General features: G+C 40.0%; 2 protein-coding genes and 1 long non-coding RNA gene across 5 annotated transcripts in view; 2 read left to right on the forward strand and 1 right to left on the reverse strand.

The window, feature by feature from the left end:
* Positions 1–620: 620 nt before the first annotated feature.
* On the reverse strand, positions 621–7,355 carry CDKN2C (cyclin dependent kinase inhibitor 2C). 2 transcript variants are annotated; one of them, XM_039245383.1, is made up of 3 exons: positions 6,142–7,355; positions 5,541–5,680; positions 621–2,135 (listed from the first exon to the last, which is right to left on the reverse strand). In XM_039245383.1, exons 2-3 carry the CDS (start codon positions 5,667–5,669, stop codon positions 1,758–1,760), a joined length of 507 nt encoding a protein of 168 aa, XP_039101314.1. In that variant the 5' UTR covers positions 5,670–5,680; positions 6,142–7,355; the 3' UTR covers positions 621–1,757. The 2 variants fall into 2 exon arrangements, with proteins under 2 accessions (XP_039101314.1, XP_039101315.1); XM_039245384.1 differs by lacking the exon at positions 6,142–7,355 and having other exon boundaries at positions 5,541–5,853.
* Positions 6,779–13,374, forward strand: LOC120240621. The gene is made up of 3 exons (XR_005530667.1): positions 6,779–6,839; positions 11,096–11,218; positions 13,146–13,374. It is a non-coding gene; the product is annotated as an uncharacterized LOC120240621 (long non-coding RNA).
* Positions 13,375–14,664: 1,290 nt separating this feature from the next.
* FAF1 (Fas associated factor 1) overlaps positions 14,665–26,327 on the forward strand; it is a 451,681-nt gene continuing 440,018 nt past the window's right edge. The window contains exon 1 of one of the 2 annotated variants that reach the window (XM_039245398.1): positions 14,665–15,119. In XM_039245398.1, coding sequence (XP_039101329.1) covers positions 15,075–15,119 — 45 coding nt within the window. In that variant the 5' untranslated portion in view covers positions 14,665–15,074. The remainder of the gene's footprint in view (positions 15,120–26,327) is intronic. The other variant, XM_039245400.1, reaches the window with a different exon arrangement.

Below are 26,327 nucleotides of genomic sequence, written 5' to 3' on the forward strand. Positions count from 1 at the left end.
AGCTTTACCAAGCAGTGTATTTTGTATGCTGATTCTGGTTTTAAAATCCAAAACACAACACTTTTTCCTTCAAAACATCTCAATTTCTACTTTAAAAAAACTTTAAGTATTTTAAATTTAATATCATGTTGCTGTCAAAAATAAATTTATTCAGTAATTTGTGGTTAGAGGTGGCAGAAGTTGAAATCTTATTGCACTTGACTTAAGGAAGGTGAACTTTAGTGCTAAAAGGATTAAACATTTTCTCCTGTATTCTTTTATACTATCATAGAAAATAAATTATTGAAAACCACTTGCCTGCGACCATTCCAGTCCTTGTTAGGGCAGGCATCAGAAACATGTCCTTCAATAAACCTTGAAGTATTTAGTTCTTCTTGGAGCCAGGGCAGGGAGCTTATAAAGCAGAAAGAGGGAGCTTTCACATAAAACATCTTTGTTGGTGTCAGAGATGATGAATAATATATTTATAAATTTATAAATGATAACTGCACTGAAATCCTTTGGTGAAAATCTTTAATTAAAATGAGAGTAAGTAGTAGATACTGAACAATTATCTTTGAAATTTGAGATTATTTCTATTTCATTCAAATTTTTAATTTTTAGCTAAATGTATTCTTTAAAAGATTTTATGAGCCTTTACAAAAAAAGTTTTGTGGGAATCAAGTACCGTGTATACAAGTAGCCTATTTACTTATCGTAAACGTTTCTATATTTATTGTACTGCAGTTAAGACCCTTACATGTACACATAATTAGTTATGACCCTTACATAATTTATACAATTTTTCTTGTATTTTTATTGCCTCAAAACTTGTATTTGCATTATATTTCAAGACTTAACATTTAGTAATTTTACATTTCTGACATGCAGGTAGAAAAAGCTTGACAGTATACTGATAGTATAAATTTTGAGAAATATATTCTTTAACCAATTGTTTCACTCTGTGATTTTAAAAAAATCCAACTAGTAGAAAGTACTTTCAAGGTGGCATTTTCTTTTAAAAAAATAACTTGTAAGTTAACATATATTTGTTTTCAGATCGCTACTTCTGAAACCTGTTTTTCAACTTTTTAATTTAACTTTGAGAAAAGAGGAAGATTGAACATTAGGATAAATTCATACTGAAATAATTTCAGGTTTGGTCTTCAAAAAATGTCCTTATTTTGTTGTAAAGCAGAAATACTAGTCACCAAGTAAAATCTTTGGGGGGAGGCATGAGTAAAGAAAGAGAAGAATACCTGAATCATCAATGGAATATGTCTAGTTTTTCAATTGGTCTACTTTTTCCAGTGTCAAGATTTAAAGCATTGTGATCTTTCAGTACACGTCTCCTTAGCAAATGGCAAACTATGTGGGAGTAATAGAGGAAATAACAGAAAAAACTGTCCTGTTTTGAAAGTTTTAATTAGGCAAAAAAAAAAGCTCAGGACAAACCATTTTAAAAACAAAGTCTTTACGTTGGGTTTTGAGACTGGCAAAGGGAGAAGCAAGGAAAAAGTCAAGGAAAGATAACATATTCAGGACAAAGCCAAAGTTATTTGCAAATACATGTTAGAACTCAGGATTTTGCATGTGAAAAAGATGTTGCTTAAATATATTCATAAACCTATAGTAAGATGTCCACTTAGCAGTTTGAGAAGATTTAACTAGCTGCTTAAAGTATGACAAAACTGAATTTTAACAAGTAATAGTAAAATATGATAGCCAACAAATTAACTGAAAATATAGAAGGCAGTGTGGGAGAGCCCTCCCCACATTCATTGCAAATTTGAAGCTCCCTCCGCCTGGTTTGCCTCCATCAGGCTAACGACCTCGTTCCTCCGGTAGAGCCTGGCCAAGTCACAGGCGGTGTCCCCCTTATGGTTCCGATGCCCCACTTTGGTGGCCGTGTGCTTCACGAGGAACTCCACCACAGGGAGGTGGCCTTCTTTTGCAGCCAAGTGCAAGGGCAGGTTCCCTTCATTATCCTCGATGTTAACATCAGCTTGAAACTCCAGCAAAGTCTGTAAAGTGTCCAGGAAACCTGCTCTGGCTGCATCATGAATGACAGCGAAACCAGTTCGGTCTTTCAAATCGGGATTAGCACCTCTAAGTAGTAGTCTCCTGGCAATCTCGGGATTTCCAAGTTTCATAACCTAGGAGAGAAAACGGGAGAATCCTTCAAGCGCTCCTACAATATTATTTTTAAATAGCCATTTCTTCTTCTTTTTATGTTATGCTATTTATTTTAGGCGAAAGAGTGCTTGGGGGAAGACCCACATGATGGGGTTTGAAGGGCTCAGTTGCAGGAAAGAACGTACTAGTAGGTAAAAGTAGAAGAAAACTTCTAAAAATTGAGCTTCTATGATGGAATATCTTAAACCGTTCCAAAAGTAGGATAAATTGATCAATAAAATAGAACCAGTCCATCTTGTATAAAATACACCCACAACTCAATTTTTTATCTCCCATGGAGAATTGTGTACTTTCATGAATTTATGAAAATAAAAGAAACAGAATTTGGGAGTCTTCTGTTTGCTTGCTTATGCTCATAAAATATAAAAGCTGGGGTATTGGTTATGAAAAATCAAATGTACATAAAATTTATTTTCTAAATAGCTACCAAAAAGAGAGTTTCTTAAAATCCCCACACAAGAGTTTCTACACATCAGACTCCATCACCTAGTATAAAAATGATCTATTAAAATACCAGACCTGATATTTTCTTAAATTATTAATTTTCATAAGTTCTCTCCAAATAGATGTAGCTCAAATTTCCAAGTGTTTTTTTAAAAATTTTTTTCTTTGCAAGTTATTTCATATTGGCTACTAGGTATATTCAGTGCTTAAAATCCATCACTTGAAATATTCAAATGTTCCTGATTAGTAGGATGTTAAATAAGCAATGGTTTTCTACATTGCTTGTGATACTGATTTATCTAAAACTAAGTTCATGATATGCCATTCATTAGATAGGAGCTGACTGCATGGCAACTGTTCTTGAAAAGAATTCAACAGTCACTCTACCATATTACTGAGTCTGACTAGTGATTTTCAGGTGAGCCAGAGAGGAGAAAATAAGATATTTAATGTTTATTTTGAGACAGACAAATTTGTCGGATTTGAGCTCATTTAATAATCAACTGGCAATGCCATCTTATTTCCTTTTGCAATGATTATCAGACATTTAGGGATAACTATTTGTAAACTGCCAACATTTAAAAAGTCAGAATGTGGTATTAGAATTTGCTATCACCATACAAGTAGTTCACATGACAAAGACTTATTTACTGTTATTTGAATACATTTCACCCTAAAAGGGATCTCTGTTGGGCTCTCATAAAATGTCTTGTAGAGAAGCATGCAATTACACAACACATGTAATTTAGTTGTGAAAAAATTGTAGTCTCATTAATATGCCAGAAAATAGTTCAGCATTTAAATGGTTTCATTTATATTTAGGTATACTCATAATAATCTAAATTTACAATAGATTAAAATTTGGATACTCAAATGTTTGTGAAATTAAATATAGTACATTGGAAGATACATACAAATTTGATCCATCTCTTTAAGTTGTTTGTTTAAAAATAATCACAAATTAAGTTATAAAATACATTTAGAATGAATAATATTTTATACATGCAAGCTATATAGAGGGTCAAGATATTAAACTTCCCTGTTGATAAAACCCTGCTGACGTAGCCCTTCCTTTGGGCAATGGTAAAAATGATACATAATTTATTTTTTGATAATTTCAATAAAATGTAGTTTTGGTAAAAAATGAGCACAACATAATTTCTGCCTGTAAAGATTTAGTCACACTTAAGGATCTGGACTGGGAAGAATAAGGGCAGATACCTTGGATCTTTGTAAAGCAAATGTGCGATTAAGGCCCTTGATACTATCCTGAATGAAAAGCTTACACTAGGAAGGGGAGGAAAGCTTTTGCAACTGAGTTAAATGAACATAATTGTAAAAGAAAATTTGCCATCTTTCACAGAAAATAATGGTAACATTGGAAATTGTTTTGAAAGAAAGTTCTTTCTTGAGTTATGACACAACTTCAGAGTCAGGATTATACATACTGAAAATAAACCTTGAGACTCCTGTTTGTGGGTGTTTCATTATATATACTAGGATTAAGCCACAACAAGTGGGTGTTAGTATCTTGATAAGTGTGCTTAATATAAACAAGATTGCAAAGTTGTATTAAAAATGTCAAAACTTTTTTTGTCAATATTAATCTCCTAACCTTCCTGCTCGTCAAAAGTCTTGTAAGATCTTATTCTGAACATGGGTTAAGTTGCTCATTCTTTGTGAGATTTATATAATCTTGGATTTTCAATAGAAAACTTCTCAATATATTAAATTCGTAGCATTGCTGTCATCATCAAACCTACCAGGTTTTTTCATCATCAAAACTACCAGCTGGACAAAGAAAAAAAAAAAATCCTCATCCCACAGAATCTACCTGAAATAACAAGATAAATAATTTAGTATCTAAGCATAAGCTTCTTTAATACTGACTTTTTGCAAGGTCAGTATATTCTGATTTAAAATGTACAGACTGAACTTCGTCTGTTAATAGAATATCTCCTGCCACTTAAATTTCTAATTCTTGTAACTACAACAAAGCACTCTAAAACCTTCTCCCCAAAGGATTTTCAAAAACAGCTTCAAGTGTTGCATTTCCGAATAAGTATAATTTGTAAGAGTACCATCAGAAGTATGATAAAGCAACTATTTAAGACCACTTTGCCATCTTTCTGTTTCTAAGCCTTTCAACTAAGTTACGTGATAACTAACGTTCATAGGAGGAAAAAAATGATCAGGTACAATACTTGGCAGCTGGGCACGTTTCATTTCTTGCTTGTAAATCTAATTACTGAAAATTAGAATATACCACCGCATGACTGCAGAGACAAAAATACTACAAATTGAGCTCTGATTAGAAAATTCAACTTTTTATTCCTCCTCAATTCTGAATGGGTGGATGGTATTACATTAACTGTAAAATGTACATCCTGTCCCCGTGTCCAGGCCACCCAGTCCAAACGAGGAAAGGTCGTTTGTCAAAACTTGAAGCATTTGAAGGAAAAACACCCTCACCAGGAGTCAAGAAAATTAACGTTAAAGTCAATTATTGGAGCAAAGTACGGAAACCACTAATAGCAGTGTATTTACTTCAAATAATAATCATAATAATGTGTTTACAAAGCTGTCTTACACACACACACACACACACACACACACACACACACACACCTCGGCGCTCCTGGGACTACTTTTAAATCCCTACCGTCACAAAAACATTCCAAAAATTAAGACCAAACCTAGAACCCACTTGATATCGAGGGTGTTATTGAATTTGACGAGTTCGTTCAAAGTACGTCATTTTGGGGAGTTGGATCCACTTAAAGATATAAAATATGGCAACCAACTAGGCTTAAAAACAGTGAAATTTTGTACCCCTGAAAGCTTAAAAGCCGTTATTCCAGAAGCCCGGGTCACGCAGGCAACATTGTTGACCTGTTTTCCCCACCTCTCTGGATACCAACCTGCAGCGCAGTCCTTCCAAATCCATTTTGTGCATTGACGTTTACATTATTTTGCAACAAACTAGTAAGTTGCTCTAGGTCCCCCCTGGCAGCTGCGGACGCCAACTCGTTCCCCCAAGGCTCGGCCATTCTTTAGGGTCCTGACGATCGGGAAAAGATGAATTAGTTGTTTTTCTTTTTCCCCTTTCCTTTGCTCCTAACCAGGCTGCATGATGGCATCGGAGACTGACAGAAGGACTGGGATGGTTAATCTGGAGTAGAGCTTGGTAGTAAATACTAGTAAGATCTGCCTGCCAAAAGCCCGCCCCTCGATTCACACGTGATTATTCAGCAAAACTGAGCCATTGGAGAGGGGCTCCACTCCTCGCTTTTTAGCTTAACCCCTGTGAAGAATTCTGGTGACTCGACAGAAAGACACACAGACACACATATATTCCTGGCAAATTACTCTGGACGTAAAATGTAAGCAGCGCTGTCACGTACCTACACTACAGATCTCGGGGAGGAATGTGTGCGGAGACTTAAGGGTCTAGATCAGGGCAGAAAATACCGCGGAAGAAAAGACATTTTTTGGAGCGGGGGGGGGGAGACATTAACCCACCCTTGTTCACGGTGGTGACTTGAGCCGCGCGAGCCAGAACCGCTGGGGCAAGTCCTCGGAGGGGCTCGGTCTCCATCCGTCTCACGCAAGGGGTAGTCCTGAGTCCTCCTCTGCAGGGAGAGCGCCGCGGCGGCTGGATGCTGACGTGCTCCGGAGGGTTAAAGACGATCGCCAAAGGCAAACCGGAGTAGCAGTTCCGTGGCCCTCAAGTTACAGGTCGTAACTACTCTTCAGTGGCCTCGGCTTCTCGGGAGGAGCCTTTATTTGCGTCCGGGCCGAACTTCAAGCTAACGCCGTGTGGGAATGCTCCGATGCCCGCCCGCCGGGCTGCCGCAGCCCCGCGGAGCCTCAGAGGCCGTGGGAGCCAGGCTCGGGGCGCGTCTCCGGAGACGGCCGGGCGCGCGGCGGGCCCCGGGCAAGTCGGTCATGCCGGCCCCACCAGGTCCCGGGACTGCCAGCAGCGTGAGGAAGGGAGCTGGCGTGCGGGGAGCGTCTATGGGTTCCGGGCTGCTGGGGCAGCGCGCGGCAGCATCGCGGCTGCACAGGGCAGCCCACCGGTAACTTCCCGCTTACGACCGAGCCAGTTCAGACTTCCCACTGTAGAGGTTCATTGAGCTGCCGCCGCCGTCTTTTCCTTCCTTTCCCAGTTTTCTGGGGGCCTCTGGAGATTGGGAGCGTCCAGAGAAGCGCAGGCCAAGGTCTGAGTATGGGGAGTCGTCACAATGCTAGAGGGCAGCCAGTCCTGCCGCCCGCTCGGCGAGAGCCCAGCGGCTCCGACACCCGGTGCCACTTCGCCAACCTCTCGCGGTCCCCTGGCCTGTGCCCCCAGCCTGTGCCGCCGACAGGGCAGCAGCCGCCAGCTAGCTGTGCCCTGGAGCCGAGCCGGGGAGCACTGGTTCTTCCTGAGCCGCAGCGCTCCCAGTGACAGTTTCTTTTGTAGCTCGTCCCCCCCAAATCGCCTGTCCCTGCTCTCTTCACCCTTAGAGACACTTGCGCGTTGTCCCCCTTTCAGCTCTTTTCCTTCCCTCCCTCCCTGGCTTCTTTTTTCGCTCAAACAATTGCTGCTTCTGTTGCCGCTGCAGAGACGGTGCCGGTTTCTTCTCTCCTTTTTCCGATCTCATCAGCTTTTTTTGAAAAGAAAAAAATTGAGCGCTTTTTGAGTTGAAAAACCCGCCCCCATTTTAACGGCAGAGTTTTAAGGAGGCTCCGCTGAGTTGCCGCGCCGCGGGAGCGGGAAGGCCGGGCACCGCCCACTCCCCGCCCACTGCCCAGGAGGCGCTCGCGCTCGCTCTCCGCCTGTCTCCGCCCCTCGCCCGCGCCCTTCCTCCAGCCTCCTAGCTCGCCACCTCCCTCCCAGCGTCTGCAGCGCCGGTTCCCACCCGCCCGCCCCGCGGCCAGTCCCCAGCTGGAAAGGAGTTCTGCCTGGTGTAGCCGGGTTTGGCCTCCTCCCGCTGGCGGGCGGGATGGAGTCTGCGACACGAAACCTTGGACTCCCGGAGCCAGGCGGGGGCGGGTGAAGGGGAAGAGGCTTGTTAATTAAGACGGCTGCGGAGAGAGCCGCAGGGCCTTAGAGGCTCGGCGGTGCTGGCTGCTGGAAGGCGGAGAGCGAGCTGGCGCGAACCGAGTCTTTCCCCGGCCTTGGCGGGGCAGGCCGGTTTGCCTCCGTGCTCCCCCGCTAGGGCTCTCGAAGTTCGGGCAGCCAGGCCTACGCCGCCTCTTCTGGGGCGCGCACAGTGTAAACTCCGCGGCCGTCTCTCAGTACCGGGCCTTGGCCTCGCACCTGCCAGACCAACTCCCGGCAGTCCCTGTAGGCAGAGGTGTCCGTGGCAGTGGAGGAAAAGACCCAGACTGACAGCGGGAACAGTGCTCAGAAAAAGCAAAAGTCTTCACACACTGATTTTTACAAAAACTGAAGACATGGTGTAGGGAGGAAATCATGACCAACTCTGAGGACTTAATGTTCCAAGGGAAGAGAACCAATGAAATATTCCATTTCTTCGGGGAAAGGGAGAAAAACAATTAATTTTGAAGACAAGTTTACACTAATTCTTGTGAAGGGTTTTCTAACAAGGCCATTTCTTTATTGCCCAAGTTCTCTTTTACTACTTAGATGGGGGCTTGGGGTTTGGGGAGGGTGGTTAGGGTGTCAAATGTAAAGGAATAAATAGGCTCTTCCCCAATCATTTATTTCAGTCATCTGAGACACCAGTAGTCTGTACTTTTAACTTCCTCTTTCAGCTACGTACCATTAATTTACTACTGGTTTCTATATATATATTTTTTTACCCTTAAAAATATGCAACACGGTTACATGGTGCACCCAGTGGTCAAAATGAAACCAAGCAAAAAATGACAAGTGGTCTAATTAGAGCCGGCCTCTAAGCAAGCATATCCTTAAGCAACATCTGTACCCAGTCCCTTGAAGTGTGATGAGAATATTAGCAACAAAACACACCAGAAACATCTGTATAATCTCTAGAAAGAGATTGGTTACCAGGTAGATTGCAGTGTTTTAACAGAACTGCTGAGAAAAAAAAAAAATAACCACAGCTCTTTTCTTAGGTAACTAAACTTGAATTGTGAGTCAAGTATGAATTACTACAACACCAGAAATTAACCCCTCTCGTTTCTGATATTTCAAATTTATAGTTGCTTTTTAGCATTTATTACGGTTTCTTCCTAAGAGAAGATATTGCAATGAGGAAGAATCTTAAATAGTACTCTTTATGTATAGATATATATGTATTATAATTTTTGTTAAATACTTTTGTCTAAATAATTGAGTAAATAAAATTTATGATAATTTAAGCTGCATACAGAACTGGATTAAGATTTTTGGGGGTCCTAAGCACTGGAAAGGTTTTGATGTCCCCATCACCCCACCACATATGTATGTAAAAACAGAGCCAAAATATAAGAATAAAGAAGTCCAGTAAAATTCTGATTTTTTTCCCATGATGACTATGTCAGTGCCTTTGCTGAAATACTAAATTCTTTAAGGAAGTCTTTTTGTTTCTTTACTCTGGCTTTGTTGGTGCTCTAAAGCATATATACTTAGTGTGCTTTTTGTATAAACCACACTGGCATCACAGAGGTTTAAGCACTACAAAGTAACTCCAGCAAAAATCTTATTAAGTGCTAGTTCATTGAAGCATATAGAAAGGTGAGTGTCTCTGCCTTTAATAATTTTACATTCTAACATGGTATATAAGAAAGATCCACAGTTAAGCATCTTTTATATTGAAAGCAGTGGTTTCTCTTTTAGCATACTAGTGACATGTCTTTCAAACACTGAAAAAGGCTTTGTAGCTGGGTATGAAATACTAACAGTTATAGAAATCTTTTCCCCCCAGCAGCTCATATTCATTTTAAAGAGTTTATAGAAATATGATTTATGAAATTATTTTGTTTTTTTCTTCATTGACTCAATTATGCAGTTTCTGAATGATTAGCTTATGGAAATGTGTATGTGGTAGCTATAATTTGTTTACCTAGTATCAAAGTCTTTCTTTTTGTTGTATTCATAGACCCAACAGAGGCGAAAACAGACTGCTACCCTTAGGGACCTTTTTACCATTTCGTAATTGTGACTTTGCCATTTTATTTCTGAGTTTCAGTAGGCTTTCTTATATGGGTACTTCAACCACTTATGAAAGTCATTTTGTAAAGTAAGAAAATAAATGCCCAGTAAGTAACTCAAAAACTTAAACATAATAGCAATAATTAATATATGTATATTGTTTCATGGTTATAATGTATGGTGCACACATTATTTAATCTTTACAATTCTTAATTAAATATGGTAACTATTCCCATTTTTTCTGAGTTAAAATATGGTAACTATCCCTATTTTTCAGGTGAAGCAATTGAGGCTTTTTAGAGATTATGACTTAAAGCCAGTAAGTAGTGGATATAGGATTTGGACTCAGATCTTGGGGCCCCAAATCTTATGCCTTTCCCATTAGTTAAGAGTCCAGGATCATACACTAGACTCCTAAAGAACATCAAATCATTAGATAAAATATATTTTTGATTACTCAAGTATAGATCTAACTCTGTAGTAGAGTTAATCTTCTTATGAATTACATTAGAAGTGAATAGTATTGTTAAAATGCTTGATTAACTTAACCAAAGAGTTAAGGTTAACTCCACCAGTAATAAGTTATGTTGATATCACGTGCCTTGATAGTACTTGATAAGGGCACATCACTTCTGTGGTATTCTTCTTCCCAAATCCATAAACACTATAATTCTGACAAAATTTTAGACAAACCCAATTTGAGGGATATTCTAAAATTCCTGACCACTACTCTTCAAAACTCAAGATTGAGAAACTATCATGGATTGAAAGTGGCTAAGGAAACTTAGGAAATAAATTTATTAAGGAGATAAATGGCTATATATAATATATTCTGGATTGGACCCTGAAACAGAAAACAGACGTTAATGTAAAAATCCAAAAAGCTCTAAAATTTGATTAATAGTATTATACCGATGTTAATTTCTCAGTTTGATAGCTGTACCATGATTATGTAAGACGGTAACATTAGAGGAAGCTGGATAGAAGGTAAGTAAATATAAATCTAAAATTATTTCAAATGAAAATTCAGCAAAATGACTACAAATAACCTTTATCACATATATATGAAAGAAAGATGAAATAAAAATTCCTTTTAAAACAGTAATGGTAAGATAAAAGAACATAGAGATTCTAGAAAAAAAACTTGTATTTGAATTAGGCTGCTCCATGAGTTTATGCAGTAGATCAACTATGAGAATGGATAGATTAAAATTATTTTCCTATGCTCATGATTATGTACAACCACTATATATTTTTATTCTCTCACTTTGTGATACTGAAATGAAATTGTTTCTAAGAAAATAATTCTGGGGAAATGAAAAATAACTATATTTTAATTCAATATTTATTTTTCTTTCCTTTTGTTTTCTGCAGTGGACAATTACTTTGGATGCTATGTACCCAATCATGAATAGGTAGATCATAGGGAAAAATCAGTCTCTTCGGGAAATGTATAAACTTTGCAACATGGAGGGTGAATTTCAGGGAAGTAACAGGGTAAGTTGAAAGAGCACTAGTTTTGACCTAGCCTTGAATACTAGGTCTGTCACTTTGTAGCATGACTTTGGGCAAATTCTTAACCTCTCAGAGCAGGGTTTTATTCTATAAGATGGTTGTTGTGAGAATTAAATGAGACAAGATATGTAAAATATGTATACATACTAGACATCCAATAAGTTAATAAATTCAAAAGTATTGGTTGTTATTATATATCCAATACTTTGCTATCTATGAATTATGGTAAATATAAAAACACACTGGATGAAATAGCTTATAATATCAAGGAACTTTCAGCCTCTGGGGAGAGATTAAAACATTAATAGATGAAACAATTAGAGAAAAAAGTTACAGAATTTACCAGAGCATTAAATTCTGTTGTAAAGACAGAAAGAGCAGCGATTAGAAAGCAGAAGAATCCTTGTTGTCTTGTTTTATGAAAAAGGTGGGCTTCATATAAACATTCAGGAATTGGTATACAGAGTAATAGCAACTAATGTTTGGAGAGCTTTATGGTTTCTGAAAATTTTTCACAAGCATTATATACTCAATATCCACAATTACTCTATAAGTTTCATAAGCCCCATTTTATTTACTTGTGTTTTTTAAATTTATTTTTTAAATTTACATCCAAGTTAGCATATAGTGCAACAATGAATTCAGGAGTAGATTCCTTAATGCCCCATTTGGCCCCCCCCTCCGCCCACAACCCCTCCAATAACCCTGTTTGTTCCCCATATTTGAGTCCCTTACTTTTTGTCCCCCTCCCTGTTTTTATATTATTTTTGCTTCTCCTCCCTTATGTTCATCTGTTCTGTGTCTTTAAGTCCTCATATGAGTGAAGTCATATATTTGTCTTTCTCTGACTAATTCCACTTAGCCTAATACCCTCTAGTTCCATCCATGTAGTTGCGAATGGCAAGATCTCATTCTTTTTGATTGCCAAGTAATACTCCATTGCATATATATACCACATCTTAAAAAAAAAATTTTTTTTAATGTTTTGTTTATTTCTGAGAGAGAGAGAGAGACACACACACACACACAGCATGAGCAGGGGAGGGTCAGAGAGAGAGGGAGATACAGAATCTGAAACAGGCTCCAGGCTCTGAGCTGGCTGTCAGCACATAGACTGACACGGGGCCCGAACCCATGAAACATGAGATCATGACCTGAGCCGAAGTCGGATGCTCAACTGAGCCACCCAGGCACCCCTATACCACATCTTATTTATCCCTTCATACATCGATGGGCATTTGGATTCTTCCCGTACTTTGGCTATTGTCGATAGTGCTGTTATAAACATTGGGGTGCATGTGCCCCTTCGAAACAGCATACCTGTATCCCTTGGATAAATACCTAGTAGTGCAATTGCTGGGTCGTAGGGTAGTTCTATTTTTAATTTTTTGAGGAACCTCCATACTCTTTACCAGTTTGCATTCCCACCAGCAGTGCAAAAGAGATCCTCTTTCTCCGCATCCTCGCCAACATCTGTTGTTGTCTGAGTTATTAATGTCAGCCATTCTGACAGGTGGGGGGTGGTATCTCTTTATGGTTTTGATTTGTATTTCCTTGATGATGAGTGATGTTGAGTATTTTTTCATGTGTCCGTTTATAAGCCGCATTTTAGAGATAAAGACATGAGACTTGGAGAATTTTGTTATTGTTGTTAAGGGGAATAATTAGATCTAAAGCCCAGTAATGCTATGAAATCTATGCTCATTTTGTTAAAATATTTTTTCCATCCATTCTCATGATTGTTTTATCACCTCCAACAGTCATGTCAGAAGATTAAGTCAGAGAGTCTAGGAGACACATCCAAGTTCCCTCAGTTAATTAGCTAGGAAAGCAGTACTAGAACCTATATACCTGATGTGTAGGGTATTCTTCCCATCTTTCTACATTAACACATTGTTTTAATTTCCAGATGGAGAAAAGGGAGGAAAAAGGGATGAACACTGGATCTGATTGGGTTCTGCAGTATATACACATGCCATCACAGAGGAAAAACTTCAACTTTTCAGGGCTGCATTAATCCTGACCATGTAACCAGGAAATTATTCACCAACCTTGGGCTGAGAATGAGTTACATGAATGGGGCAACTAAATTGCCACACTTGAATTGCTGGTTCTGTGTTTCACCTCATGATTCATATTTGTGCTTTATTTTGGAATTACTTCCAATGGGATGGCAATTAAACAAGACATTTCAATTCATGTGACTATGGAGGGTTCTATTCCTTATCTAGCTAATTCTGGTCTAAATACAGATTATTGCATGAGAGTTGTAGGCCAGACTATTTTCATTTAAGGAAAACACAGAATAAATTTAGATCTTTAGAATACCATAGTGATCTTTGTGTTCAGGGATACAAAGAGTTAGGCCTTGTTCTACATGATGATTTCACTAATATCTGCTTTACAGCACAAAATCAGCAATCTTACTTCACATTTTCAGGGTTTATGTACTTTCCAAGGCAAGTCATGCTCTACCACAGATCAGAAGATGATATTTTCTCAAGTCAAATTTAAACATATCCCACTGTCACTTTTCCTACAGCCAGTAAGACAATTACAAATGGGCATACTTCATTACATAGCCTTTGAGTATTCTTGTCTCAAAGCTTGTCAACTGCTGACCATAAACAGAAACTTTTAGTAATTGGTGAGTATTTTAATATAATTTCTTCACTTATGGATGTATTTTAAAGTGACTATTCAAAGCTGGACTCACATTTTCCCCACTTGTAAGATGTCGCCTCAGGTCAAAAAAATGTTATGCTTTAGGAATAGAAAAAAATTTTTTTCTCATAACTAAAAAATGCTAATTTTTTTGGGGGGGGGGAGGTCGATAGTCTCACCTTTCTCAGCCTTCATGTTTCCCGCATATCTATCTTGGGAGTCTGGTTACCTCTGTTACTGAGAGTCTGAGGATGCAGGGGTCAGGGGATTTGCATTTGAGTCTGACAGTGTGTAAGCAGGTTTTGACAGTGAGGTTGAGACTAAAAGACTATATGAAATTGTATTCTGGTGAGACTTTGTTAGAGAAAATGAACATTTATGAAACGCTGTTTGTAAAACAAGTTGTGAGAGTGTTGAATTGGTTTCTGGGGCTTGATGTGTATTTCTGTGGCTATGTAACCTCGTAAGGCTCCGAATCTCATCCCGGCCCCAGCCAGGGGGAGGCAATATCCCTAGGCCTTTGCTTAATTCCAAACCGGAATAACCTGTTGCGGGATTTCAAGCTCCCGCAGTTGCTGGTTGGCGTCTCACCAGCGGCGCGCGGATCCTCGCCTGGTAGTCGCGCGCCCAGCACTTGACAGGAAAACAGTCACGTGGCAGCCGCAAAGCACTGCTTTGCGACCTCGATGACAGGCAAAATGTGCGACAGCCGTGGCGCCGGCCAACCAGGGGCGGAGGCGGCGGCCAGGGAGGAAGCGGAGGAGGCGGAGGCGGCCGTGGGGTTCGCCCGCCTGCTTGTTCGCCTGGTTTCCCCGCCCCCGCCGGTTTCGCCGCAGCTGAAGGGAGCCGGGTGCGCGCTGTCGTAACCTGCCCTCATCCTGGCCAGCCACAGGAAGACCAGACCGGTATCTAGACCAACCTCCCTATCAGGGCGGCTGCGGCGCGGGCTCCACGGGGCGCAGGCAGGCGGCCCGGGCGCCTGAAGGTTACTGAGTGCATGAGCGCCTAGTCTCCCGCGCTGCCCCGCCCGCCGGCCCGCCGGCCCGCCCGCCGGCTTGCCCGCCAGCCCCTCGGCGCCCGGCGGCGGCGGCGGCGGCGGCGACGGCCGCAGGAGGCGCCGTTTCCCTCCCAGGTGCGCGCTTCGCTCCCGGAGCCGCGGAACTCGGCGGCCGCCATGGCGTCCAATATGGACCGGGAGATGATCCTGGCGGATTTTCAGGTGAAGTATCTGGCCCTGTTTCCCTTCCACCTCCAACCTCGTGGGTTCCTGTTGCCAGAAGGGTTGCCTCTTCTCTAGGTTTGTTTGAGCTCTGCAGTGGTGTGTGGTTTGGGCTTTTGTATGGTACGTGGCGCGTGCGTGTGCGTGTTGTGTGTGTGTGTGTGTGTATGCGTGTTGTACCATCCGGAAACGTGTGTGTGTGTGTGTGTGTGTGTGGTGTGGTGAACCATCTGGGAACGTGCAGTTCATATTCTGGGTTGGGTGTTACGTGCGAATTTGTTGGGTGAGGAGTGTTAATAATACTTAGTTTAGTGTATGTGCGTGGACTGTGTAATGTGGAGAATGGGTAGCATTTGGGGGTATTCAGTGTGGGGCTTTTAAGTATGGGGTATTTGGGGTCAGGAGTTTTGGGTTGTTCCTTGAGAGTGGAGTGTGGGTGTGGAGAGCGTGGTGGTATGGGTGTGGTGTATTAGGAGAGTAAAAAATAAGGAGTACAAGGTGGCGAAGGTAATGGTGAGGGTATGGTCTTTTTCAGGGAGATATAAACATTTGAGACTTTGATGTCTTGTTGGAATCTTTGGAGGGCATGAAGATAAGGAGGAGGCAAATAGTATATACCAGAGTATCTTTGCGGTGAATTCATAAGCTTAATAAATCACCAATTCATATTTGCGGATTCACCTCTTCTACAGATTTGAATTGCTTGGTTGGCGTCCCAATTCCAGGATAATTTAAAGGATAAGTAAAGGTTATACCTTTACTTCGCCCAACTGTAGTTATACTAATATATAAGTATCTTAGGAAGGCCCTTTGAAAGTAGAGTTGTCCCTCATCATTAAAGACTTGAGGTTAGAGCTAATACCCTGTGTACACCATCTTTGATGTTTGGTGAAAAAATTATTGTAGTGAGATATTGTTAACCAGTCATTTTGAGATTAATTTACAAGCTTCTGTTATATATAGACAGACTTTTCTTTCTGTAATACTGTCATCGTTGCACATCATGGTCTAACCCTAGCACAATAGGTGGTATTTTTTTTTAATGTTTTTATTTATTTTTGAGAGGGAGAGAGAGCGCACGCGAGCATGAGAGAGGGAGGGGCAGATAGAGAGGGAAACATAGAATCTGAAGCAGGCTCCAGGCTGTCAGCACAGAGCCCGATGTAGGACCTGAACTCACAAACCGCGAGATCATGACCTGAGCCGAAGTGAGATGCTCAACCGACTGAGCCACCCAGGAGCCCCAAGTGGTATTTTTTCTCAGTGAGATTCTCAATGATTTGGGCTTCTTTTCTCCCTCTTTCTCTGATTTTTAAAATATTCCTTATTTTACAACGTAATATTGTAATGGCCATTTCCAGGGTTTGTTCTCACCTGGTGTTATCAGATTTATTGGGAATATGGATGTGTCTGTATTTGATTATACTGTAACTTCCAAACTCAGACAGAAAGAAGTGTTTTGATAATAAAAGTTGACCATGAGATTTTGGGATTTTGTACGATTAGCACGGCCTGGGACTTTTTTTTGCCTATGTTTTCTTTTTTTTTTTTTCATTCTCTATAATCTTTTATCTAATGTGGAGTATGGTTGTATGAAAAAGGACTCTATTTCTAGGAGTAGTTTATCATGTTATAAAATTGTAATGTTCTGGGATGTCTGGGTGGCTCAGTGGATTTGGCATCTGACTCTTGATTTTGGCTCAGGTCATGATCTTATGGTTCATAAGATCAAGCTCCGTGTGGCTTCTGTGCTGACAGCTTGGAGCCTGCTTGAGATTCTCTGTCTCCCTCTCTCTCTGCCCCTCTGCTACCCCCCCTCCCTGCCTTAGAATAAATAAATAAACACTAAAAAAATAAAATTGGCATGTTCTGGTAGGAATGGATTTAGAGAATTTAGAGTCGTTTACCTCATTAAAAGCTTTAAGGTAAGTGTAACTTTGTTGAGATTTCACCAAACTGTTTCCTTCCTCTGACAACTTGTAGCTGCTTGTTCCCATTTATGACAGTTATTATGCTTACTATGAACCTTATACTGGCCTAAAGTAGGAAATTTAGGATTCTTGTATTCAGACAAAGTAAGATGTTCTGACAAGCATTTGGGAGTTAATTTTGATCACATGAATATATTCTACTAAGTTTCTCTCTTAAAACCAGTGGCACTGAGGTGAACAGTTGTTTACAAAATGGGAAAAAACTATGGCATTCTCAGTGTTTGCCAAATGGTTAAGGTTTCTTTCATATTGTCAAGTAGATAAGAACATTACTGGCAGAATAAAAAAATTATTTAGAAACTATATACATATTGAGCACATTAGCCTTTTATGTTTTTAGGAACCTCATATTCCTCTCACAAATGATCCCAGATCAGTTTGCTCTGTGGACTTACTTTTAAAATCGATTATTCCTGTGTTTTTATATTAAATAAACTTTTCATAGGATTAACTTAAAAAAATTAACATTGATCTAGTTAGCAGAAACTAGGTAATTTTAAAGATTGCAGTTCAAGTCATATAATGTAGGTATTTGAAAGGTGCTGGTTTCTTCTGTAACTGAGCAAATCAGTTTCTCTACCCAAAAGTGAACATATGACCATGAAATTAATAGTAATTTTGAGAGCTCAGTGCTGCCTTTGTAGAAGGGGACATGATTTTTAAATGTTTGTTTAGAGAGCATGAACGCATGAATGCATACCTGAGTGTGTGGGACATGAGAGAGAGAGGGGGAGAGAGAATCTCAAGCAGTCTCCATGCTGTCAGCACAGAGCCCAACATGGCTTGATCCTAGTACCATGAGCTCCAAAATCAAGAGTTGGGCACTTATGGACGTCTGGGTGGCTCAGTCGCTTAAGCGTCTGACTTCAGCTCAGGTCATGATCTCACGGTTCATGGGTTCGAGCCCCGCGTAGGGCTCTGTGCTGACAGCTAGTTCAGAGCCTGGAGCCTTCTTCAGTTTCTGTGTCTCCTTTTCTCTCTGACCCTCCCCTCCTCTCTCTCTCTCTCTCTCTCTCACAAATAAGTAAAAACATTAAAAAAAAAAAAGAGTTCGTCACTCAGTGGACTGAGCCACCAAGGCACCCCTACAGGTGCACTCCTTCATTCCCATCACCTGTTTAACCCATCCTCCCACTCGCAAGCATCAGTCTGTTCTCTATAGTTCAATGACTGCTAATTGGTTTGCCATCCTTTTTTGAGAAAGGGACAGGATTTTTATTGACTTTTTAATTTTTATTTATTTTCTTTGAAAGAGAGAGAGAGAATGTGAGCAGGGGAGGGGGCAGAGAGAGAGAATCATAAGCAGGGGAAGGCTCAATCCCATGACCCTGGGATCATGATCTGAGCTGAGACCAAGAGTTGGACGCTCAACCAACTGAGCCACCCAGTCACCCCTCAATTAAAAGTTTTTAAAAATTGTGGTGAAATACACAGAACATAAAATTTACCATCTTAATTTGCCATTTTAAGTGTCCAGTTCAGTGACATCACATACATTTACATTGTTGTGCAGCCATCACCACCACCCATCTCTAGAAATCTTTTTATCTTACAAAACTGTAACATTAACCATTAAACAGTAACTTCCCATTTTTCTGAACTCCATCCCCTGGCAGCCACCACCATTCTATTTTCTGTCTATGAATGTGAGTTTTCTGGGTACCTCATAAGTGGAATCACGCAGTATTTATATTTTTGTAGCTGGCTTATTTTACTTAGCATGAAATTGCCAATGTTCATCCAGATAGCAGTAAGTGTCAGAATTCCCTTCGTTTTTAAAAAGGCTGACTACGGTTCCTCTGGATGTATATACAGCAGTCTTCCATCATCTGTGGTTTTGCTTTCCTTGGTTTCACTTACCCTTGGTCAGCTGTTGTCTGGAAGTAGATGATCCTCCTGATGTATAATCAGCAGGTCAGTAGTAGCCTAATGCTACGCCACAATGCCTGGGTCATTCACCTCACTTTATCTCATCATGTAGGCATTTTATCATCTCACATCATCAAAGAAGAAAGGTGAGTACAGTATAAGAGATTTTGAGAGATCATTTTCACATAACTATTATCACAGTATACATTATTGCTGAGATCATTCTACTATATTCTCTTACTGTGCTGAATTTATAAATTAAACTTTATCGTAGGTATGTATGTATAGGAAAAAACATAATGTACATATACATATATGAGGATAGTTTGGTACTATCCTCAGTTTCATGCATCCATTGGGAATCCTTGGGACATAACCCTTGTGAATTATGGGGGACTGCTGAACCATATTTTGTTTACCTATTTATCTGTCAGTGGACACTTTTTCCCCATGTTTTGACTATTGTGAATCATTAGTGCTGTTGTGAACTTGGGTGTACAATTATTTGTTTGAATCTGTCCTCTTGATTCTTTTAGGTATATAACCAGAAGTAGAATTACTGGATCATATGGTATTTCAATTCTAAATTTTTGAGGAACTGCCATACTGTTATCCATAGTGGCTCACCACCAAAAGCTTGAGTGGAGGAATGACAGCATCATGTTTAATAAATTATTTTTAAATTCAGCTCTGGGCAAGTGAGTGTGGAATTTGGAATTGTCCAAAAAAATCAATTTTAAATGTAAATAGTGTTAGTATAGTATATTGCTGGTAAAGGAATGAATAGAGTAGTATACCTACAGTTTTGGCTGGCCAGAGCTAGGAGGGGATGTAAAGGAAATTTCCTGGGATTAAAAACAGGCAGGCATTAATAAATAAGGACAGTTTTTTTTTTTCTTCCTTAATGTCTTTTTTATAACAAAGAGATGCATTCACATGAAAGTTCCAGATCTTGTTCTTTTTGTAGTTGTAGAATTCTTTGCCTGTTTTTAAAAGGTTGAGCTGTAGAGTAAATATTTGATCAAACAAATTTTTGAGATATATTTGGTTTACTTACAGATGTGAAAAGGCTATCCAAATAGAATTGCAGTTGCTATCAAATACTGAAATTTTAGTAATGTTAGTTATGTTTTATTTTGAGTCTATCTGAACAAAAAATTCTTCCCTTTCCCCCTTAACCTTTTAGTTAATACAATGCTAATTTTTTTTTTTTCTCTAAGGTACATTTTTATAACATAATTTTTCTTTGGGAACAAGTCAGGTGCTATAGCTACTTAGTTTAGTCTCACATGTTGGTTTCATATATTTTTCTACTTATATTTCTCTGTTACTAATATAGAGATGTGAATCTTCTACAAAAGGAGATGCCAGGCTGTGCAAGTAGAAACAGTATTGATCCACATGGATAGGTGTCCTTTGTGATGTTGTGGATTAGGGACCAAACTGTGTGTCTATGGAACATCATATTTATTTCCTGGGGGGTTGCCTTAGGCAGGAGGTTGACTACTGCGGCAGTAAGTAGTCTTGTTATTATCCTCTCTTTTCTCCACTATCTCTATTCATTAGAGAGACAAGGCATGTTGTGTTTGGATTGTTGGTCATTGGGAAAGTAAGGTCTTGGCATGTAGAATAAAGTTTAGTAGTTAGTAGGTAAGAGCATGGACTCTGAGGTCAGATTGTTTGGATTTAAATCACAGCTCTGCAACTCTCTTATCTTGTGATCTTTGACTAATCACTTCATGCTTCTGAGCCTCAGTTTCCTCATATGAAAAATGAGTCAATGCTTGTAAAGTGATTAGAACAGGTGTCTGGTATAGAAGGAGTTCAGTAAGTTTTAGTTTTTATTTTCATTTTACTTTTAAATTTTTACTTATTTTTTTGAGAGAGAGAGTGAGAGAAGAGAGAGCATGCACAGGGAAGGAGCAGAGAGAGAGAGGGAGAGAGAGAATCTCAAGCAGGCTCCATGGGCATTGAGCCGGATGCAGGGCTTGATCTCAACTGTGAGATCATGACCTGAGCAGAAATCGAGAGTCAGATGCTTAACTGACTGAGCCACCCAGGTGCCCTGTTGTTTTCATTTTTGATAATTTTAAAGTATATGCTTGTTCTCTGCAGGGGACTTCAGGAATCATCTATTTACAGCTTCTCATTTTTCCTTTTGTGGAAATTGAGATCAGAAATAGGAACTGACTTGTCCAAGTTCATGGGTTGGTTTGAAACAAAGATTTTATTCAGGTGCACATAATAGTGTTTATTTTTTAGCTTAAGGTGTCAGATGACTTGGAGTTTTAGAGGAAAACAAGATCCACCATTCAGAAATTTCTCCAAATGACAAAATTTACATACAAAATGAATTAATAATACCTGGTATATAATAGATATGCCAAAAGGGTGGAAGTGAGGGTGGGCCTGGCACTTTGATTGTTCCTAGACTAGCACTCATTTCAGTCTAGTGTCATGCCTCTAAGTTTACAGTTGGGCAGAAGTCATGAAATAAAGAGCCTTTAGTAAGTAGTCTTGGGGGAGTGTGGGGTTGGGTTGATGCCTGTTGTTTTCCAGAGTGGGTTTATGAACTTTGTAGATCAGAGTCAGGAAACTGTATAGCCTGTAAGCTGGCTGCATGTTTTTATACATAAAGATTTATTGGAATCCAGCCATAGCTATTCATTTATTGTTTGTGACTGCTTTCTTGCTGCAGTGACAGAGTAGTTGACTCAGAGACATTATGGCCCACAGGCCTAAAATACAACCTACATCCTGAGTGCCAAACTACCACCTGTTTTTGTCAGTAAAGTTTTATTGGAAGGCAGTCATGCATATTTGTTTACCTATTGTCTCCAGCCACTTTGGCCCTCAATAGCAAAGTTGAGTAGTTGATTCCTTGGCCTGAGAAGCTTAAAATATTAACCCTGCCCCTTACAGGAAAGTTTGCTGATCCTTGATCTAGATTAGTGGTGTTCACCTGTGGATGATTTCCCCACAGGGGACATTAGGCTATGTCTAGAGACATTTCTGATTGTCACAACTAGGGGGTGCCCCTGGCATTTAGTGGGTAGAGGCCAGGAATGCTGCTAAACATTCTGCCCAGGGTATTCCTTCACAATTAAGAATTATCCACCTTAAAATGTCTTTAGTGCTGAAAAACCTAGATCTAAATCACTGATTCTTGGACTTTGAATTTGCGTAAGAATAACCTGGAGGCTTGTAAACTTTAGGTTGTTGGACCCCACTCCAAGTTTCTGATTGAGTGCATTCTATGTAAGGCCTGAAAATTTGTGTTTCTGTCAGGTTCCCAGGTTATGCTTATGCTGATGATCCAAGATTTACACTTGGGAACAATTGATTTAGATGACTTTAGAAGTTACATCCAGGGGCGCCTGGGTGACTCAGTCCGTTAAGCGTCCAACTTTGGCTCAGGTCATGATCTCACGGTTGGTGGGTTCAAGCCCCACTTTGGGCTCTGTGCTGACAGCTCAGAGCCTGGAACCTGCTTCAGATTCTGTGTCTCCCTCTCTCTCTGACCCTCCCCTGCTCATGCTGTCGCTCTCTCAGAAATAAATCATTAAAAAAAAAAAGTTACATTCATTCTTGTGACTTTTTTGATTTTGTGATCTTAAGTACTGTTGCATTTTTTGATGTAGGGAAATTGAGTGTTTTGTATATATTTGATGCTCACAGTAGAATGTGCTGTTGTTTCATGGCTCCGTTTCCCACCCCACCCCACCCCCCGCCACCGTTCCCTCCAAACCAAGCGAGCTCTACATCCACTCACTGTGGGGATGATCTCATGACGCTGAGGTCAAGAGTTGCATGCTCCACAACTGATCCAGGTACCCTAGGGTCCGTGCCTTTTATTCCTTATTTTTTGTGGCCCTTTGGAAAACTTATCTCTTAAAACCTATTGGCTGCCTTTTGCTTATAACATCAGTACCCTGTGCCCAGTTTTAGGGTTAATCATTTTGTCTTACATATGTTGTGTGTCTTGTGTATATTTCGCTTCTTTTGAGTCTTCCGCCAGATTGTTGGTAATCACTTGTTTTTTTCTGCTTCTGTTAGCTCTTTGACTGAACAACTGCCTCGGTTTTAACCGTCTTTTCCTACAATATCTATAAGAGGTACTCTGAATATTTTTTGAAGGAATATTATGAATGTTAGCTGTTATAATACAAATAGAGTACAATTGTAAGTTTGTATGTGTAGTTGACCCTTGAACAATGCAGGGGTTTGGGGCACCAACCTGCCATGCAGTTGAAGATCCATGTGTAATTTTGACTCCCCCCAAATTTAATTGGTAATAGCTTTTAAACTGGAAACCTTATCGATAACATAGACAGTTAACACATTTTATATGTTGTATTTTTACAATAAAGCAAGGTAGAGAAGATGTTATTAAGAAAATCATAAGGAAAAGAAAAATACACAGTACTGTACTGGATTAAAAAAAATCCAGGTATAAGTGGACCCACGTAGTTAAAACATGTGGTTTTCAAGGGTCAGCTGTATTTTTAAGTATCTACCATTTATTGACTGATTTTGAATAATAAAATTTGTCGTTGAGGGAATAAAAATCGGTCTGTTTTATTGAATTGAGAATTATAACTTTAAAGTGATCCATTTATAGAGAAATATAAAGTACCTCCCTTCTGGTTTAGCTTTTATAGAGGGCTCAGTAAGGAAATGTGACAATATAGAGCTTGAGGTCAATAACTTAGGTAAATTTGAATGGTGTTATTGAACTATGTGTATCTCTCTCTCTCTCTCTTTTTTTTTAAGATTTTCTCTTTTTTTTTTTTTTTAATGTTTTTTTTATTTATTTCTAGGAGAGAGAGACAGTGTGAGCAGGGGAGGGTCAGAGAGAGAGGGAGTCACAGACTGAAACAGGCTCCAGGCTCCGAGCTGGCAGTCAGCACAGAGCCCGACGCGGGGCTTGAACCCACAAACCGCGAGATCATGACCCAAGCGAAAGTCGGAAAGTCGGACGCTTAACCGACTAAGCCACCCAGGCGCCCCTAAGATTTTCTCTTTTTAAGTAATCTCCACATCTAGCATGGGGCTTGAACTCATGGCTTTGAGATAAAGAGTTGCATGCTCCACTGACTGTACCAGCCAGATGCCCCAATCACTCTTCTGGATTATGGTTTCACTTTCAGACTTTTTTAACGTAGAGATTTAAATATCAAATCAAAATTGTTACTCTTTTAAATCTTTAGTCATTGGCTTTCAGGTGAGTTTGAGATAATTTCAAGAAGCAGTTTGGTAACATTAACAGAATAATTGTATCTGTCTTTATATTTATTTGTGGTTATAGAGGAATAATTGAGGTAGGAAGGATGCGATGTCAAGTTGTGGTAAAGAAAAGCAGAAATTTTTTAAGGTTATATGCACCTTAATGGTTTTAGAGTTAGGTTTCAGCCACCTGTTTTTTTCCCCTGTAATTACCTTGGTTCCCTGGACTCTTTAATGATTGAGCTGTAGGAGTATAATGTTAGTGAGAGGAAAGCTTTGTCTCTTGTGCCTTCCTGGCTCCCCCCCTTCTTTCTTCCAAGGGAAAAATAGTGATTGAACTTGTGTTTTTTTGTTTAAAAAAATTTTTTTAATGTTTATTTGTTTTTGAGAGGGAGACTGAGCAGGGAAGGGACAGAGAGAGGGAGACACAGAATCCAAAGCAGGCTTCATGCTCTGAGCTTTCAGTACAGAGCCCAGCGTGGGGCTTGAACTCATGAACTGTGAAATCATGACCAGACTGAAGTCAAAAGCTTAACCAACTGAGCCACCTGGGCATTCTGAACTTGTGTTTTTAAACATAATTTTAGAGGAAGGCCTGGATGAATTGGTCAGTAGAGCATGTACCTCTTTTTTTTTTTTCCAAATGTTTTATTTATTTCTGAGAGAGAGACAGCGTGAGCAGGGGAGGGTCAGAGAGAGCGGGAGACACAGAATCCGAAGCAGGCTCCAGGCTCTGAGCTAGCTGTCCGCACAGAGCCCGACGTGGGGCTTGAACCCATGAACCATGAGATCATGACCTGAGCCTAAGTTGGACGCTTAACCGACTGAGCCACCCAGGTGCCCCGAGCATGTGACTCTTGACTTCAGGAGTTTGAGCCCCATGTTGGGTATGGAGCATATTTAAAAAAATTTTTTAAATTAAATTTGTTTTATTATAAATTTTTAATTTATATATATAAAATTTTTAGTGATGATTCTTTGGCATGTAATAAAAGTGAGGTGGAGACATAATTGAACATTTCTTATTTTAGGTTTAATGAGGAAGGAATAAGAACATTAGTATCTAGCGTTTGGTTGCTTTATATGTAGCAGATACTGTGCTAGGCTCTTAACAGCTAAATTCTACAGTGACCTTTTTGGGATCCATTGATACAGTTCTCCATGATTTCTGTATGTCTTGTAATCAGAGACATTGACTGCTTTTGTTTCTGCTCTCTTTTCAAGGATGTATGTATAGTGAGCTGCCTTGGAAGACAGATAGTATCTCCCATGCATGCATACCTTTTGCATTTTGAAAGATTTGGGTTCTCTAGGCTCTGAGTTCCCCTTCTAGTGCAATCTGTTGCATGTGCAGGTCTGACTTGGCCTACTTTGTGTTGCACTGTGGGAAATGGGCCTGGGGACTGCATAAGAAAATGCTGATATTCTGGCTATGAATATTGTCATGAGTCATAAAGTTCATTGTCTCCAACCCAGGAGTCTAGGTCTTCTGCCCAGATCAATGATACTGGCAGGCTAACTTGTTAGCTTGCAAGTAGGGTAAAAAATACCAGATCTTTCACTGCTTTGACAGTTTGGCAACAAGGATGGTATATTGACAGACACGTGGCTTTCTGGAAGAGGAAGGGTGAGGGCCTCATGGGCTGGTTAACAGAATTTGAGGGGATTCTATGGGAATTCGTGCTGAACATGTTGACCAAATTGTTAAGTGTTTCTCTACTTTATTGCCTGTTAATGAGGAAGAATTAGGGAGATAGTTGCAGACTGAGTACCAGAAAGTAGGTTCAAAGACAGCTGCCTAAACGTTCTTCTGGTTGTTGCAAACTCTTAACCACCCTCAAGTATCCTCTTCGGTAGAGGGAATTTTTTTTACCAGTCTGTTAGAGTCACAGTCAGACTACCCCTCCCCCACTTCCCCACCAATATAACAACTAGTACTAAGATTTGTCCTGACTGGGCAGAAGGTTCTGCCTCCTTTTCGACAGCACTTACAGAGCTGTGTACACCTACACTTAAGTGTGAGAGGAGAGTTAAGTAAGTTTGCAACCTCTGTGGGCACAAAGCAAAGCTGTTAGAATTTTCACTGGTTTGTCTGAGAGATGAGAGGATGGAAGTACATAAT

Source organism: Hyaena hyaena, unplaced genomic scaffold (genome assembly GCF_003009895.1).
Source record: "Hyaena hyaena isolate Hyena2069 unplaced genomic scaffold, ASM300989v1 scaffold_257, whole genome shotgun sequence".
NCBI classification, from domain to species: Eukaryota; Metazoa; Chordata; class Mammalia; order Carnivora; family Hyaenidae; genus Hyaena; species Hyaena hyaena.

Coding starts and splice junctions, on each gene's coding strand:
- CDKN2C (XM_039245383.1), bottom strand. CDS start 5,669: ATGGCCGAGCCTTGGGGGAACGAGTTGGCGTCCGCAGCTGCCAGGGGG. Junction 2,136..5,540: donor TTGGAAGGACTGCGCTGCAG/GTTGGTATCCAG, acceptor TTTCTCTCCTAG/GTTATGAAACTTGGAAATCC.